We start from the raw sequence: 17,773 nt of genomic DNA, 5'->3' as shown, positions 1-17,773 counted from the left end.
TTTTCTTCCAAAGTCTTAAAAAATATGAACATTTTGTCTTTACTTACACTGCCAGTCAGAAGTTTGGAATTATTCAATCTTTTTTTAAAGCGGTCATGAACTGAGAAATCAAAATTCCCTTGACCTTTTAACATATAAGAGGTCATTGTACATTATAAAAACATCCTGTAAGTTTCAGAACTCAAAACCTTCTGCCACTTTATGATGTAATAGTGTGGCTAAACCCCGCCTCCACAGAAAAAGATCAACGTCTGCTTCTACAGCACTGTCTGTTTAGCCCCGCCCACCGATTCATGCATGTAGTGGAAATAACGAGAGAGGCAAACGCAGGTCTACGCAGAAACCAAATGCTAAAGATGCTCCGAAGACAACAAGATGCTGTGCAATGCCAAGTTGTGGAAAAACACAGTCTTTGTATTGCCTTCCTTCTGTCAGGGAACAACGAGGCTGGATTCAGGTGCGGGTTCAATAGGTGCTTTATTGTGCAGAGATTATCACCGCGGGCAGTAAGCGCCTTCGCGGACAGTTCGTGTGGTCGTGGAAACCCCAACCACACCGATGGGGGGGAGAGCAGTGGCTGGAACAAGCCGCAACAGCGGCAGAGGAGACGGAGCCGGAGGGGCAGCCCGCCAATCCGAGCGAGAGGCTGAGAAGCCCAACAGCGAGACCGCGGAGTCCCGGGGTATGCGGATGCCGGAGGTAGCCCACGGTTCCTGAACGCAGAGAGAGGTGCGGGACACATAAACAGACTGCTACGAGCACTGGAGCCTGGACGAGACAAGACAGAACTGGTGAGCGATCATACACGGACAGTCAGAGCAAGGGAATAATCACAACAAACTGACAACATACAGAGAAACACGAGGAGCTATAAGGGGAAGCTAATGAGATGACCAGAACCAGGTGTGAAACAAGGAGGGCGGGGACAACGATCATGCTGACATGCTCACGTGGCGAGCTGTCAAAACAAGTCATGCACAACACCCAAACACAGAGACAACAAGAGACAGGTGATCAGACCCGAGACCCGACACCTTCTGATCCCAGCGTTAGGAAAGAGTGGATGACCTTTATTTTTAATGACGTTCCAGACCGCGTCAGTAAGAACTTGGTCTTTTATTCACTTCATTTCACCATGGATTCATTTACAAACAAGGCACAATTCAACACAGGATTTTCAGGAAGAATGAAACTAAAAGACGATGCTGTCGTTGCTGTGCGACTATATTGGATCCGACAGTCGCACCACACAAGTGTTACTGTTTTTATTACGTGATCACTATTGCTTTGTCTGTTATTACAGATCGTTTGATGTGTACTGAGCATTTATGCATTTTTAACCTAAATCACAGCAATCATCTGTGAAGGATGTAGCTGTCGAACATAAACAACTGTTAACCAATCATAGCAGTGGGCGTTTACTTCCGAGTCGACAATCTGCCACGAATATTCAATTCACAGAGCGTTCTGATGAGGGGGGTTAAAAACAGGGCAGAAAATAGCCTATTACTTCTAAATTATGATGTATTCTGATGTAAAAGATCTTGATAACATTATAAGTGGATCTCAGAGAACAGTACAAAATAATAAAAAAGGCAGTTCATGACCCCTTTAATATTTTTGAAAGAAGTATCTTGCTCACCAAGGTGTATTTGATAAAAAAGTACAGTAAAAACTATTACTGTACTTAAATACAGTAAAATATTATTACAATTTGATTTTTTTAATGTAATTTATTCGTGTGATGCAAAGCTGAATTTTAAGCATCATTACTCCAGTCTTCAGTGTCACATGATCCTTCAGAAATCATTCTAATATGCTGATTTGCTGCTCAAGAAACATATCTTATTATTATTTTAAGTGTTGAAAACAGTTGTGCTGCTTAAAATATTTTGTGTAAAGTGTGATACACTACCATTCAAAAGTTTAGGGCAAGTAAGCATAACGTAAAAATAAAAAAATAAATACTTCTATTCAGCAAGTGACAGCAAAGATTTTTTTATAATAATGTAATGTTATAAATAATATTACAAACGATTAAGCAGCAACGTTTTCAACATTGAAATAAGAAATGTTGAGTTTTATCATTGTAGAAATTTTATTTCTGAGGTTTTGTAATTCCCATATTTCTTGAAGGTGACTCTCATCGGAATCAGCCAAGACAGTAATAGTCTAAATAAATTAAATAAATACATAATCAAACACACACAAAAAAACACTGGCAGAAACTATAAGAAGTTCAAAAAATATCACTATATTTACTTTTGATGATGATGAGTCACTAAACTCTCATTATATAGAAAAGAGCTAAAGAAAGATTCTTCAAAAACACTTTTGATTGACATAAGGGTGAGTACATGATGACAATTGTTATTTTGGGGTTAGATATTTCTTTGCACCCAATATTTTCGCACAACTGACACCAACCCAATTAATTCAACCAAATCTTACTCTACCCTTTTCTAAATCAAACATCCAGTTTCACTTACATGTAAGATTATACAAGTAAAACGAGAGCAAAAGACCTTCATAAGATCAAAAACCCTAAAAAAAGCTACAAGCCTGATCCTCCATAGCCAAAAACAGAGCATTAATACTGACTATTTTCAAACTCCTTCCTTGAGCACTGGAGGAAGCCAAATGTAGTAATAACACACTCTCTAAATGATTTAAGCATTTGTGTGTTTGCCTGTCTGACCCTCTGTTATCCTTCAAGAACCTCCTTTAAACAAGACGTCAAGTGTCAACACTCAGGGTTATAACAGCATGTGCCGCTCTTCAGCTTTGCCTTTTGATTACTAGGTCAAATGTGAAGTTTGACCTGCTCTGAGTTCTTCTGTGTATGTGGACAAGCACAGGTTAAAATAATAGCAGGCAAAAACAGGGTACGTTCAAAGGCCATTTGTGGGCATGGTGTAAAAAAAACAAAGGGAAAATGTGTTCCTTACTAAAGGAACACATCTTCACATTGGTTTCTGTGGACAAAGCTAAATGTACCGTTTGAACAACGCACTATAATTTGGAGAATACTTCAAATGTTTGACAACAAATAAAAAAAATAAAAAATAAGCCACAATGACTGATCGTTTACCTTTTTAAAAAAAAAATCATTTTAGATGTGTGCAATAAACCCAGAAAAATATATATCTAAAATAAGAATACATAACATGATTAAATCAAACAAAAATGTAAAAATAAAAAATTTTTAAATGCTGAAAGTTTATTTTGTTAAAACATCTGGACGCGTGCAAACAAAATAGAAAAATATTTATCTGAAATAAGAATGAACCAAATGATTCAGCTAATGTAAAAATAAATACATTAATACTGAATTTAGCATATCACTAATGCACCACTTAAACAGTACTGAGTGCAGGCAAAATACAACGTTACTGAAAGAGACACACAATGGGTGTGGACTAACATCTTTCCTGAGATTTTCTTTCCATAACTTTCAACACACATGTAATATTTGTAAAAATGGGTCCACTGGATGACATTCAGGTCAAATGACACCTTTATTACATAAACATTAAGTTTCACAGCCAAAAAGATCCCAAAAAATATGGGATTTTAAGTGCAGTTTAAGGGTGTCTTTTCTCAAAATGTATTGTATATTTCATTAATAACGTTATTTAGTTCGAACTTGAATATACAGGTAATATTTCTATAAAAAATGAATCTATTGGATGACATTTAGGTCAAACAACATATGTTACATAAACATTAATTTTCACAGTGAAAAAAGTGCCAAGAAAATATGAATCAGACCTAAAAGTGCTGTTTAAGGTTGTCTTTCCTCAAATTACTATATACTTTCTTAATAAAAGATGGAAAATGTTAGTTTGAACTTAATAACTCGCTCAACTTAAATGCATAAAAGACTAATTTAAATTCAAAGAAACAAAATTCCGATCATTTTGTTCATAAATTTAGCCGGTCACCCTAACTCTTCTAAGAGCCTCAGTTATACTCCCTTTTCACTTGAGATCAAAACAATGCGGTTTGCTTCATTTCATAGATCCGCTGAAAGTGGTTAATTCATCCGTGTGCTGAGATTGCCTCCGACACCCACAATCACAGCCAATGCAGCCAACGCTAAATAAACTCACTGACACACCACAAGCAAAACCACAGACTGCTTGTGGTTAACTAATAATAAAGCCATTTCGCATGTGGTGTCCTACTGTGCGTAATCATGAGATCTGACTAAACCGCAAATTTAAGTGTTTAAGCAGCCAAAATATGATTAACAGTCACAGCTGCTAAAACACGTTCTTGAGTGTGACATTGATATTTACTTAGTCTTAAAAAAAATAATAATGTATATGAGCCAAAGATACCATAAGCTATAATAACAAATCGACAAGCATTTAAAATGAAACTTATTATTGCAACATTTGCTGTCTCTCTCTCTCTTACAGTGTCTATTAGGGCTGCACAATTAAACTGAAAAATATTCAGCATTAAAATGACAACAGCTAATACAGCAATGCATTTACATTCATGTTGCGTCATGCATCTATGACGTGTTTTTTGCACCGGTTGAGCATCGTAACCAATCAGAGTTGCACACAATGACCAATCAAAACTGCTTAAATGAATCTATAGCCTTATCAAAGCGTTCCAGTATTTATGCTGCTAAAAGGGTCAATGTCAAGTTGACCGTTTATCCAACAAACAGGAAAAAGTTGTGTCTGCACTAAATACTGTAAATAATTGTTTGCATGTTTATTCAAATCAAGAATAAAGCAGAATCTGCACAAAATCACGTTCAATGAAACTTCGACCAAAAGTCGAAGATCTAATATTAAAAAAAAGTGCACCATGTACTGTCACCTAGTACATTTTATTTGTATAAAATAATAATAATAATAATAATAATAATAATAATAATAATAATAATAATAATAATAATAATAATAATAATAATAATAATAATAATAATAATAATAATAATAATAATAATAATAATAATAATAATAATAATAATAATAATAATAATAATAATAATAATAATAATAATAATAAAAAGTTCAGTTATTTTATACCTCATGTTTCATTGAACTTATGTTGACAGTTTAGTCACTGTCTTGATCTAAAACAGCAATAACTTAATTCAAAAACAGTTCTCAGATTGTTTTATCAATGCCAATTCTATTATGTAAAATTAATAACTGAGATTGCATTTAATTAAATTTTTTATTTTTTGGATTTGTCATAATCATGCAGCCCTACCCTGCTGAAAAAAAAACTGCTAAAATGTATATATATATTTTTTTACTGATAAATAAAAAAATAAATTTTATTAATTTTAATTAATTAAAATTTTAACTTTATATGAAGAAAATTTTGAACATTCTTTTTATGTTTTTTTTTATATTTATATAAATTATTAATAATATTATGTTCTGGATATCGTAATTTCAGCCCAACTTTTCTCATTTTTTGCCACTCTAATAGGCAACTACCATCATTTTCACTAGCTGTTTGTTATATGTCCATTAGCATTTTATGGGTTTGATTTTATGGTGGAATATCATTCTTTCTATAACGTGAATCTTACACTGTCATACCTCAAAATATTTTTAAGCAAGTTGCTAAAAGGTTGCTAAACAAGGACTGCAACTACCTAAAAGATGCGACTGTGTGTCCTTGATGAATCAGAAATCTTTATATTGCTCCTATAGCAACTAACATAAACGCTTCAAAATTCATATTTAAGGTATGACGGTGTATCATTTATGCCGTAGAACCATGATGTCTCTGACATCAATTATTTTAGTCATAATTCAAACCCCACCATTCTAAACGGCCTGCAAACTGACGTCATGACCGCACTGGGTCTATTGACTCTGCTGGTGTGTTTGTTGCACAAGTCTTGACTGAGCACCAGAACGACCAGACACAGGAACAGTTTCTTCCCTCAGGCCATCCATCTCATGAACACTTGACAATAACCGTGGAACACACACTATTTATTCACTCATACACTTATTTATCTAACACTCATACTCAGCCTACACCTCAAATTTGCACATAATATACAGTACCTGTACATACAAAAAAAAAACTGTCTATTGTAATATACCTGCACACACAATTGTCAATTTATATATTTTTATTCCTTATTTACTTGTTCTATTTTTATTTTTATTATCTGTGTTTTTTGTTCTGTCACTGTCATTCTGTTACACTGTGGAAGCTTCTGTCACGAAAACAAATTCCTCGTATGTGTAAACATACCTGGCAATAAAGCTCATTCTGATTCTGATTCTGATTACTGTGTATGCATGTTCTATACTACAATATCATTGTTTACATTATTAATCATTTTGAGTCAAACAGAAATAAATGTTTGACTGGACAGTGTGCTCAGTGTAAGTCATTATTTTGATTTACAGGTAATATGTTTCATCTTTGGAGGGCATCAGCCATCCTGTTTTCGGTTGTAGTCGTGCTCAGTGGTTTTACGGCAGTGCTGATAGCTGTGTTCATTCATGAATACAGAGGTAAAATTCTTGTGTTTGAGCTTGAGTCACATGTTTTATTCATTTCGCAGTCCACTAACAGTGTCCAGCAGTGGTGTTTATTATTTCATTATTTATTAAGGTCTCTTTTTCAGAGTTGTGAAACAATTGTATAATTTTGATCTGTTTTTCTGACATTTCTTCAGAATGCAGTGAATCAATTAATTAATTTTGATCTACAAAAGATTAAAGGGATAGTTCATCCAAAAATGAACATTCTGTCATTAATTACTCAATCTCATGTCGTTCCAAACCCGTACGACCTTCGTTCATCTTCGGAACACAAATTAAGATACTTTTGATGAAATCTGAGAGCTTTCTGACCCTGCATAGACAGCAAGTCATTATTTTTGTTTTCTTTGTGCACAAAAAGTATACTCATAGCTTTATAACATTACGGTTGAACCGCTGATGTCAAATGGACTATTTTAATGATGTCTTTACTACCTTTCTGGGCCATAAAACGTGTCAGTGGTGTTGCTATATATGCAGGGTCAGAAAAGCTCTTGGATTTCATCAAAAGTATCTTAATTTGTGTTCCGAAGATGAACAAATGTCTTACGAGTTTGAAACGACATGAGGGTGTGTAATTAATGACAGATTTTTGGGAGCACTTCTGTGTTTATATCTTGTAATTCTGTCAGGAAAAGTCAGAATTGCAAGAAAAAAAAGTCAGAATTGTGAAATAAAAAGTCAATTACCAACAATTACCTTATAAATGTATTACCTTACCTTATTATTTTTTTTATCTCCTATAGTGGAAACAACTGACCATATCTATTCAATGTTGTTTTGTCTTTATTCTAACTTTTTTCAGAACACAATCAACTACAGACTGAGAACAGGAGAATAAAACATGGTTGGTTTTGCAGCGAGTGCTTCTTTACATTAAAATCAGCTGCACACCTAGCTGTGGATTATCCCTTATATAGTTAACTATGAACTCTGCTTTGGTCTGCAAAACAATGAACAAACTTTCTATTTATTTATAAATAAAATGAGATAGATTTGATTTTATAGCAGTTTAGAGATGTAATAAATGCATGTTTACATTGTATCCATGTGTATTTAAATTATTCATTTAGTTACCAGATTTACATGTGATGTTAATACATTTTAACACATCTAATGATCATTTATATTTAATAATTGCATTCAAAAATGATATAATTTCAATGTTCTTTCATCTTGTCTTTATTTTGATTTTTTTTAGAGCTTGATGAACTTTTGCTGAGTCAGAAGAGACCAAAAGGTGAATTTTGTTTAATATAGCCTTATTAAATTATTAATTTCATTTGAATAAAATTCATTGCGAAACAATGAATGAATGCACAGTGCATATATGAATTCTTATATGAATAAAGTTCATTACAGATTACTTTGTGATATGTAAACTGATCTTGTTTTTTGCTGGTCTTCAAGAGGTGAATAATATTAAAATCTGACTGTTGATGGATCCTATTATGAACCCTTTATAACTTAATACTTTTTTTCTGTTTCTAGTGATCACGCATTTAGAAACAGACATGGGTGAGTAAAAAGTACTAATGTTTTTATATTTATATATACTTTCAGAGTTTGGTAGAATACAAACTGTCACTAGATGATCAAACCCAATCAAACAATCAAACAAGTAATGGTTTGTATGTGCCACAACAACAAACTATACAATTGTGATGTTCTTGTTGCGGTGTGAAGAATTGTACTGTATTTACACAACAGTGTACATGTATATTACAGTGGGGTTTTGTCCCATTCACTTGGTACAGTTTCCACTTTTTCAAAACTCTTAGTACAATAATATCTGACCATACTGTTAGGGACAACGAGGCTGGATTCAGGTGCGGGTTCAATAGGTGCTTTATTGTGCAGAGATTATCACCGCGGGCAGTAAGCGCCTTCGCGGACAGTTCGTGTGGTCGTGGAAACCCCAACCACACCGATGGGTGGAGAGCAGTGGCTGGAACAAGCCGCAACAGCGGCAGAGGAGACGGAGCCGGAGGGGCAGCTCGCTAATCCGAGCGAGAGGCTGAGAAGCCCAACAATGAGACCGCGGAGTCCCAGGGTAGGCGGATGCCGGAGGTAGCTCACGGTTCCTGAACGCACAGAGAGGTGCGGGACACATAAACAGACTGCTACGAGCACTGGAGCCTGGACGAGACAAGACAGAACTGGTGAGCGATCATACACGGACAGTCAGAGCAAGGGAATAATCACAACAAACTGACAACATACAGAGAAACACGAGGAGCTATAAGGGGAAGCTAATGAGATGACCAGAACCAGGTGTGAAACAAGGAGGGCGGGGACAACGATCATGCTGACATGCTCACGTGGCGAGCTGTCAAAACAAGTCATGCACAACACCCAAACACAGAGACAACAAGAGACAGGTGATCAGACCCGAGACCCGACACCTTCTGATCCCAGCGTTAGGAAAGAGTGGATGACCTTTATTTTTAATGACGTTCCAGACCGCGTCAGTAAGAACTTGGTCTTTTATTCACTTCATTTCACCATGGATTCATTTACAAACAAGGCACAATTCAACACAGGATTTTCAGGAAGAATGAAACTAAAAGACGATGCTGTCGTTGCTGTGCGACTATATTGGATCCGACAGTCGCACCACACAAGTGTTACTGTTTTTATTACGTGATCACTATTGCTTTGTCTGTTATTACAGATCGTTTGATGTGTACTGAGCATTTATGCATTTTTAACCTAAATCACAGCAATCATCTGTGAAGGATGTAGCTGTCGAACATAAACAACTGTTAACCAATCATAGCAGTGGGCGTTTACTTCCGAGTCGACAATCTGCCACGAATATTCAATTCACAGAGCGTTCTGATGAGGGGGGTTAAAAACAGGGCAGAAAATAGCCTATTACTTCTAAATTATGATGTATTCTGATGTAAAAGATCTTGATAACATTATAAGTGGATCTCAGAGAACAGTACAAAATAATAAAAAAGGCAGTTCATGACCCCTTTAATATTTTTGAAAGAAGTATCTTGCTCACCAAGGTGTATTTGATAAAAAAGTACAGTAAAAACTATTACTGTACTTAAATACAGTAAAATATTATTACAATTTGATTTTTTTAATGTAATTTATTCGTGTGATGCAAAGCTGAATTTTAAGCATCATTACTCCAGTCTTCAGTGTCACATGATCCTTCAGAAATCATTCTAATATGCTGATTTGCTGCTCAAGAAACATATCTTATTATTATTTTAAGTGTTGAAAACAGTTGTGCTGCTTAAAATATTTTGTGTAAAGTGTGATACACTACCATTCAAAAGTTTAGGGCAAGTAAGCATAACGTAAAAATAAAAAAATAAATACTTCTATTCAGCAAGTGACAGCAAAGATTTTTTTATAATAATGTAATGTTATAAATAATATTACAAACGATTAAGCAGCAACGTTTTCAACATTGAAATAAGAAATGTTGAGTTTTATCATTGTAGAAATTTTATTTCTGAGGTTTTGTAATTCCCATATTTCTTGAAGGTGACTCTCATCGGAATCAGCCAAGACAGTAATAGTCTAAATAAATTAAATAAATACATAATCAAACACACACAAAAAAACACTGGCAGAAACTATAAGAAGTTCAAAAAATATCACTATATTTACTTTTGATGATGATGAGTCACTAAACTCTCATTATATAGAAAAGAGCTAAAGAAAGATTCTTCAAAAACACTTTTGATTGACATAAGGGTGAGTACATGATGACAATTGTTATTTTGGGGTTAGATATTTCTTTGCACCCAATATTTTCGCACAACTGACACCAACCCAATTAATTCAACCAAATCTTACTCTACCCTTTTCTAAATCAAACATCCAGTTTCACTTACATGTAAGATTATACAAGTAAAACGAGAGCAAAAGACCTTCATAAGATCAAAAACCCTAAAAAAAGCTACAAGCCTGATCCTCCATAGCCAAAAACAGAGCATTAATACTGACTATTTTCAAACTCCTTCCTTGAGCACTGGAGGAAGCCAAATGTAGTAATAACACACTCTCTAAATGATTTAAGCATTTGTGTGTTTGCCTGTCTGACCCTCTGTTATCCTTCAAGAACCTCCTTTAAACAAGACGTCAAGTGTCAACACTCAGGGTTATAACAGCATGTGCCGCTCTTCAGCTTTGCCTTTTGATTACTAGGTCAAATGTGAAGTTTGACCTGCTCTGAGTTCTTCTGTGTATGTGGACAAGCACAGGTTAAAATAATAGCAGGCAAAAACAGGGTACGTTCAAAGGCCATTTGTGGGCATGGTGTAAAAAAAACAAAGGGAAAATGTGTTCCTTACTAAAGGAACACATCTTCACATTGGTTTCTGTGGACAAAGCTAAATGTACCGTTTGAACAACGCACTATAATTTGGAGAATACTTCAAATGTTTGACAACAAATAAAAAAAATAAAAAATAAGCCACAATGACTGATCGTTTACCTTTTTAAAAAAAAAATCATTTTAGATGTGTGCAATAAACCCAGAAAAATATATATCTAAAATAAGAATACATAACATGATTAAATCAAACAAAAATGTAAAAATAAAAAATTTTTAAATGCTGAAAGTTTATTTTGTTAAAACATCTGGACGCGTGCAAACAAAATAGAAAAATATTTATCTGAAATAAGAATGAACCAAATGATTCAGCTAATGTAAAAATAAATACATTAATACTGAATTTAGCATATCACTAATGCACCACTTAAACAGTACTGAGTGCAGGCAAAATACAACGTTACTGAAAGAGACACACAATGGGTGTGGACTAACATCTTTCCTGAGATTTTCTTTCCATAACTTTCAACACACATGTAATATTTGTAAAAATGGGTCCACTGGATGACATTCAGGTCAAATGACACCTTTATTACATAAACATTAAGTTTCACAGCCAAAAAGATCCCAAAAAATATGGGATTTTAAGTGCAGTTTAAGGGTGTCTTTTCTCAAAATGTATTGTATATTTCATTAATAACGTTATTTAGTTCGAACTTGAATATACAGGTAATATTTCTATAAAAAATGAATCTATTGGATGACATTTAGGTCAAACAACATATGTTACATAAACATTAATTTTCACAGTGAAAAAAGTGCCAAGAAAATATGAATCAGACCTAAAAGTGCTGTTTAAGGTTGTCTTTCCTCAAATTACTATATACTTTCTTAATAAAAGATGGAAAATGTTAGTTTGAACTTAATAACTCGCTCAACTTAAATGCATAAAAGACTAATTTAAATTCAAAGAAACAAAATTCCGATCATTTTGTTCATAAATTTAGCCGGTCACCCTAACTCTTCTAAGAGCCTCAGTTATACTCCCTTTTCACTTGAGATCAAAACAATGCGGTTTGCTTCATTTCATAGATCCGCTGAAAGTGGTTAATTCATCCGTGTGCTGAGATTGCCTCCGACACCCACAATCACAGCCAATGCAGCCAACGCTAAATAAACTCACTGACACACCACAAGCAAAACCACAGACTGCTTGTGGTTAACTAATAATAAAGCCATTTCGCATGTGGTGTCCTACTGTGCGTAATCATGAGATCTGACTAAACCGCAAATTTAAGTGTTTAAGCAGCCAAAATATGATTAACAGTCACAGCTGCTAAAACACGTTCTTGAGTGTGACATTGATATTTACTTAGTCTTAAAAAAAATAATAATGTATATGAGCCAAAGATACCATAAGCTATAATAACAAATCGACAAGCATTTAAAATGAAACTTATTATTGCAACATTTGCTGTCTCTCTCTCTCTTACAGTGTCTATTAGGGCTGCACAATTAAACTGAAAAATATTCAGCATTAAAATGACAACAGCTAATACAGCAATGCATTTACATTCATGTTGCGTCATGCATCTATGACGTGTTTTTTGCACCGGTTGAGCATCGTAACCAATCAGAGTTGCACACAATGACCAATCAAAACTGCTTAAATGAATCTATAGCCTTATCAAAGCGTTCCAGTATTTATGCTGCTAAAAGGGTCAATGTCAAGTTGACCGTTTATCCAACAAACAGGAAAAAGTTGTGTCTGCACTAAATACTGTAAATAATTGTTTGCATGTTTATTCAAATCAAGAATAAAGCAGAATCTGCACAAAATCACGTTCAATGAAACTTCGACCAAAAGTCGAAGATCTAATATTAAAAAAAAGTGCACCATGTACTGTCACCTAGTACATTTTATTTGTATAAAATAATAATAATAATAATAATAATAATAATAAAAAGTTCAGTTATTTTATACCTCATGTTTCATTGAACTTATGTTGACAGTTTAGTCACTGTCTTGATCTAAAACAGCAATAACTTAATTCAAAAACAGTTCTCAGATTGTTTTATCAATGCCAATTCTATTATGTAAAATTAATAACTGAGATTGCATTTAATTAAATTTTTTATTTTTTGGATTTGTCATAATCATGCAGCCCTACCCTGCTGAAAAAAAAACTGCTAAAATGTATATATATATTTTTTTACTGATAAATAAAAAAATAAATTTTATTAATTTTAATTAATTAAAATTTTAACTTTATATGAAGAAAATTTTGAACATTCTTTTTATGTTTTTTTTTATATTTATATAAATTATTAATAATATTATGTTCTGGATATCGTAATTTCAGCCCAACTTTTCTCATTTTTTGCCACTCTAATAGGCAACTACCATCATTTTCACTAGCTGTTTGTTATATGTCCATTAGCATTTTATGGGTTTGATTTTATGGTGGAATATCATTCTTTCTATAACGTGAATCTTACACTGTCATACCTCAAAATATTTTTAAGCAAGTTGCTAAAAGGTTGCTAAACAAGGACTGCAACTACCTAAAAGATGCGACTGTGTGTCCTTGATGAATCAGAAATCTTTATATTGCTCCTATAGCAACTAACATAAACGCTTCAAAATTCATATTTAAGGTATGACGGTGTATCATTTATGCCGTAGAACCATGATGTCTCTGACATCAATTATTTTAGTCATAATTCAAACCCCACCATTCTAAACGGCCTGCAAACTGACGTCATGACCGCACTGGGTCTATTGACTCTGCTGGTGTGTTTGTTGCACAAGTCTTGCGAAAGCAAAGTGGATTTCTAACAGAGCCAAAGAGAACAGTCCCACTGAACACTTTGCTTCTCATCGCCCATTCACACAAGGGTTACATAACAGGACTAAGGAGTTCTTTCTTTTGCCTTTCCCTTCCAGATGCACTTTAGTCCCACTGTAAAGGGCGGGGGTGATTATAGGTCAGCAGGTTAGGAGTGTCTCAAAGTCAGTCTCCTTCTTTAAAAAAAAAAAATGGCATAGACTTGCCTAAAAACTCCCATCCGGACAGTGCCTCCCCATACCTGCCTCTTCTGACTGCTATTACATAACTGCACAGTGCTGGGAAAGTACCAAGCAAGAAAAGTGAAACAACTGCTAGCACCAGAGATTTGTTATAGATTCGTAAAATTCATTTTGGCGTTTCAAGGTCATTCCTCCTTATTCTTTGATTGGCGACAAACATTAAAAAAATTATAATTCAATAACTAAACACGCGCGCCACTGACTCTACAGTCCAGCGGTAATATTTTCGTTTAGAAAGCGAGTGGACTCGAGATCAAGTCCCGATTTTCTATACAATTTTATTGAATAAAACAATTAAAAAGACGAGGTTATTATGAACAGCATTACACACATTCGCCACAGTGTAATCATACAAAACACACTCTGAACCCCAGACTTCGATGATTTTCCCTGCTCTGTTTATGGCAAAACTTGTTACATAACCAGCTTACATTCCACATTCACCGTATCAGCCTCTAAATATACCCTTCTGCGCGACACACAGCAACCTGAACAGACATTCACCGTTACTTTATACAGTATCGTGTCACTTTTTGTCTGCATAATCGCAGATACATTTTGCACTGAACTTGGATGAGTTGAATGGAGCCACCGAAGGGGGAGTGGCTAAAAAAAACCTACTGTCTGTACTGTACAACACTCATATGTAGAAATAGAGATATTAAAGCGTTGTGGGAAAGCTAAATTCCTTGTAATATATAAATAAGCATTTAAATGCGTCCAGCTAGCGTCCAAACAGGCGCAGAGATCAAGGCATGCTGACAACTCATGAATGAAATGTAAAAATATAACACTTTAAAAAGAAAAACAAATATGCATCAGAATAAAATGAGTCTCATTTTAAAAATACAGTTCACATAAGTTCGACTTGTGTAGCTAACACACATTATAACATTATGATCTCTCCCTATGTATGTATATTATTTCGCACCATTTTTAAATCAGAAATGAACTTACATATTGTCAAATTTTGATTTTTTTAATAAACGCATCTGCTGTTTTTTTAGTCTACAGTGTCAGTGCTGTCATACATTCAACAACAATGGCAGGATCATTCGGTTAGCCTATACAAGCACGCCAACTCTAAAAGCATCTTAAATCCTGTATATTTCATAAATGCCGTCTATTCTTATTCACCACGCGCTTTTCTAGTGAACCAAACGCACTGGAATGATTTTGACGCGCCATTTAAGTTGAAATGAATTCACTTTGAAGTTTTGCTCAGCAACACTACGGAGAATCAATGTCATATCGACTCCAAAGAATCACTGTGTCTCACCTCTGTTTGTGCTGGAGCAGCTCTGCCGGCGCACCGGGGCTTGGTGCTCAGCTTTGCGGAGGGTCTCCAGGTTTACCGGGGTTTCCCTGGCCGGGGTAACCGGCTCTGAGACGCCGTTGCCCGGGTCGCTCGCTGGTTCTGGAGAGGACTCCATGTTGTGCTTCTTTTGGAGCTATTGCTGCTGGTGTATCACGATGCGCCGCGATGCGACTCAGAGCTCAGAGGTTTGCTGTAGCTATGTATTTTTCTAGCAGAAGTAAGAAATGTTGAACAGGCGAGTGTAGTAGACAGAGGTGGGTGTGTGGGTTTGATTGTCCACCGGCAGCGCTAGAGAGATGCTCCAGTGAGTGCAGCCGCTCAACAGGGACACACTGTCAATAGCCGATGAATGGATGTGTGTGTGTGTGTGTGTGTGTGTGTGTGTGTGTGTGTGTGTGTGTGTGTGTGTGTGTGTGTGCGTGTGTGTGAGACCTATTAACACTGGCACTTTCATGTCTTTGCCCGTCTTCTAATGACACAGCCGCACATTTTCCGCTTTAAAACACATAATGCGTTACCTATAAAGGCACAAATTGCTCAAATTAAACATTCCTGACATGATCCTGTTGTATGTTTTCAGAATCCCTGCACCTATCATGTTTGGTTTATGAGACGTTGCATAAAGTATATATGAGAGCTGATATGTAACCCAGTCGAATACTTCTGTGTGCGCATATATATGTGTGCAGCATTTTATTATATTTTTATTTATTTATTTATGTTGCCTTATGTTTGATTACTCTATAAATGATCATTTCAGTGATGATGATCATTTTATAAATTGCATTTATTTGTAAATGCATACCAATTGTAAGGCATTCTTCACATATTTGAGAAGTTAAGCATTAGCCATTCACGAAACTTTCAAAATATTCCAGTTCAAAATATTCTAACTCTTTTTATTATCCTTTAATTGGTGTTTTCCCTTATTGGTGTGAGTTAATACCCAGCTTATGTCTGTCAACTGTTTACGGTAAATTCATGCCAAAAAAAAGGTGAAAAATCAAATATTAATATATGCAAATATACTGAACAATTGCTGGACACACTAGTGTTCATCACTATTATCACCATCTTTTAGTAACTAATTTAAGTTGTAAGCATTACAAATCAAAGTTTGGTGGTATAAATGCCTATATTATCATCATACAATTTTTTACCCTATAAATGGTTCTGGATCTTGTGAAATACAAATATAGATATAGGCCTTCTTTCCGATAGCCTTGATAAAAATGTATTAATTGAGGAAAACGATCTCCAGCAAATAGTCAGGTCAAGTTACTTGGTATAAGTATTTCTGCTTATTAAAGTGTTCATAAAAATTCAAGATATTTATTTTATGATTCTGACACATAATCTTAACAAAATTTCCCAAATATAATTATGATGTGTTGATATGAAAATACTGCACATATGATACTTCCATATTCTTTTTAGCTCAAGTTTAACCACTTATGTAAATAGTATCTTGCTTATAGTCACAAATGTAGCTTATGCACTGACTAAATACCGGTAAGTGAAGTGTAGCTCTGGTTATGTTTGTTTAATCAGTGTGAGAGTGCAGTAGATTAAGCTGGTCTGAGCTCTGACTTCAGTTGTTGATCAAAGCATCAACACCCTTCGCCTTCAGGGAAAGCAGTTTTTAGCAGCATGTTAAAAGGGCGTGTTTTGATACTAAACAATGCCCAACTTGAGGCGCCCTTATTAATGAATATTTCGTTTGGTGTCGCAGCAGTTGCGGGTTTCTCCCGGCGCATGATAAACAGCACGCCTGCCGCATGTGATCAGCGCGGAAGAGCCACGCCCCCTCAGAGCACTGCACGTGGACTTTGGCATGGTCTTGCAACTTGAATCACCAACACCAAGTTCAGCGGGTACACGATTACGTCGAAGTGGTTACGTTCAGCTGAAAGGTCAAAACGGAACTAAAGGCTGCAACAGGTTGCACACAGAAAATGGTCACACTGTCAAAACATATGAGAAACAGCATACCTGTTCAAAGAAATAAGAGTTATAATTGTGTCAGCATTTACACACCTTCATCTTGTTCCAAACCCGTTTGACCCGGTTGCCCAAACGATGACAGTGCATGCGAACGGACTGTCAAAAAAAAACCTAAATATATATTTTTTTAATCAAAAATGCAATCCGTATAAATGGTGAACAATATTCCAAGACACCTTCATCTTGTTCCAAACCCGTTTGACCCGGTTGCCCAAACGATGACAGTGCATGCGAACGGACTGTCAAAAAAAAACCTAAATATATATTTTTTTAATCAAAAATGCAATCCGTATAAATGGTGAACAATATTCCAAGACTTCAGAAACCGAAGAACTGGACATTTAAGTCGCTGTTTACTTACAAACCAGTCTAATATTCTGCCACAGCGCGTAATTGTTCACGCAAGTGTAGATTTAAATTTGGCGCGAAGGTGAGTGGCGTCGCTCCAACGCAATTGTTGTTGTTTCCCTTTCAAGGGAACTCGAACTGCGTCCTCTAGGGGTCGCTATGGGGAACGC

General features: G+C 35.3%; 1 protein-coding gene across 1 annotated transcript in view; it reads right to left on the bottom strand.

The window, feature by feature from the left end:
• The window catches only part of LOC107550206 (nuclear receptor ROR-alpha-like), a 321,953-nt gene extending 306,376 nt beyond the window's left edge, over positions 1-15,577 (bottom strand). Inside the window, exon 1 of the mRNA XM_016231447.1 lies at positions 15,213-15,577. Coding sequence (XP_016086933.1) covers positions 15,213-15,366 — 154 coding nt within the window. The 5' untranslated portion in view covers positions 15,367-15,577. The remainder of the gene's footprint in view (positions 1-15,212) is intronic.
• Positions 15,578-17,773: the final 2,196 nt, after the last annotated feature.

This window comes from Sinocyclocheilus grahami, unplaced genomic scaffold (assembly GCF_001515645.1).
Source record: "Sinocyclocheilus grahami isolate Dianchi unplaced genomic scaffold, SAMN03320097.WGS_v1.1 scaffold392.1, whole genome shotgun sequence".
In the NCBI taxonomy this organism is placed as follows: Eukaryota; Metazoa; Chordata; class Actinopteri; order Cypriniformes; family Cyprinidae; genus Sinocyclocheilus; species Sinocyclocheilus grahami.
This window is presented reverse-complemented; position numbering and strand designations above follow the sequence as displayed.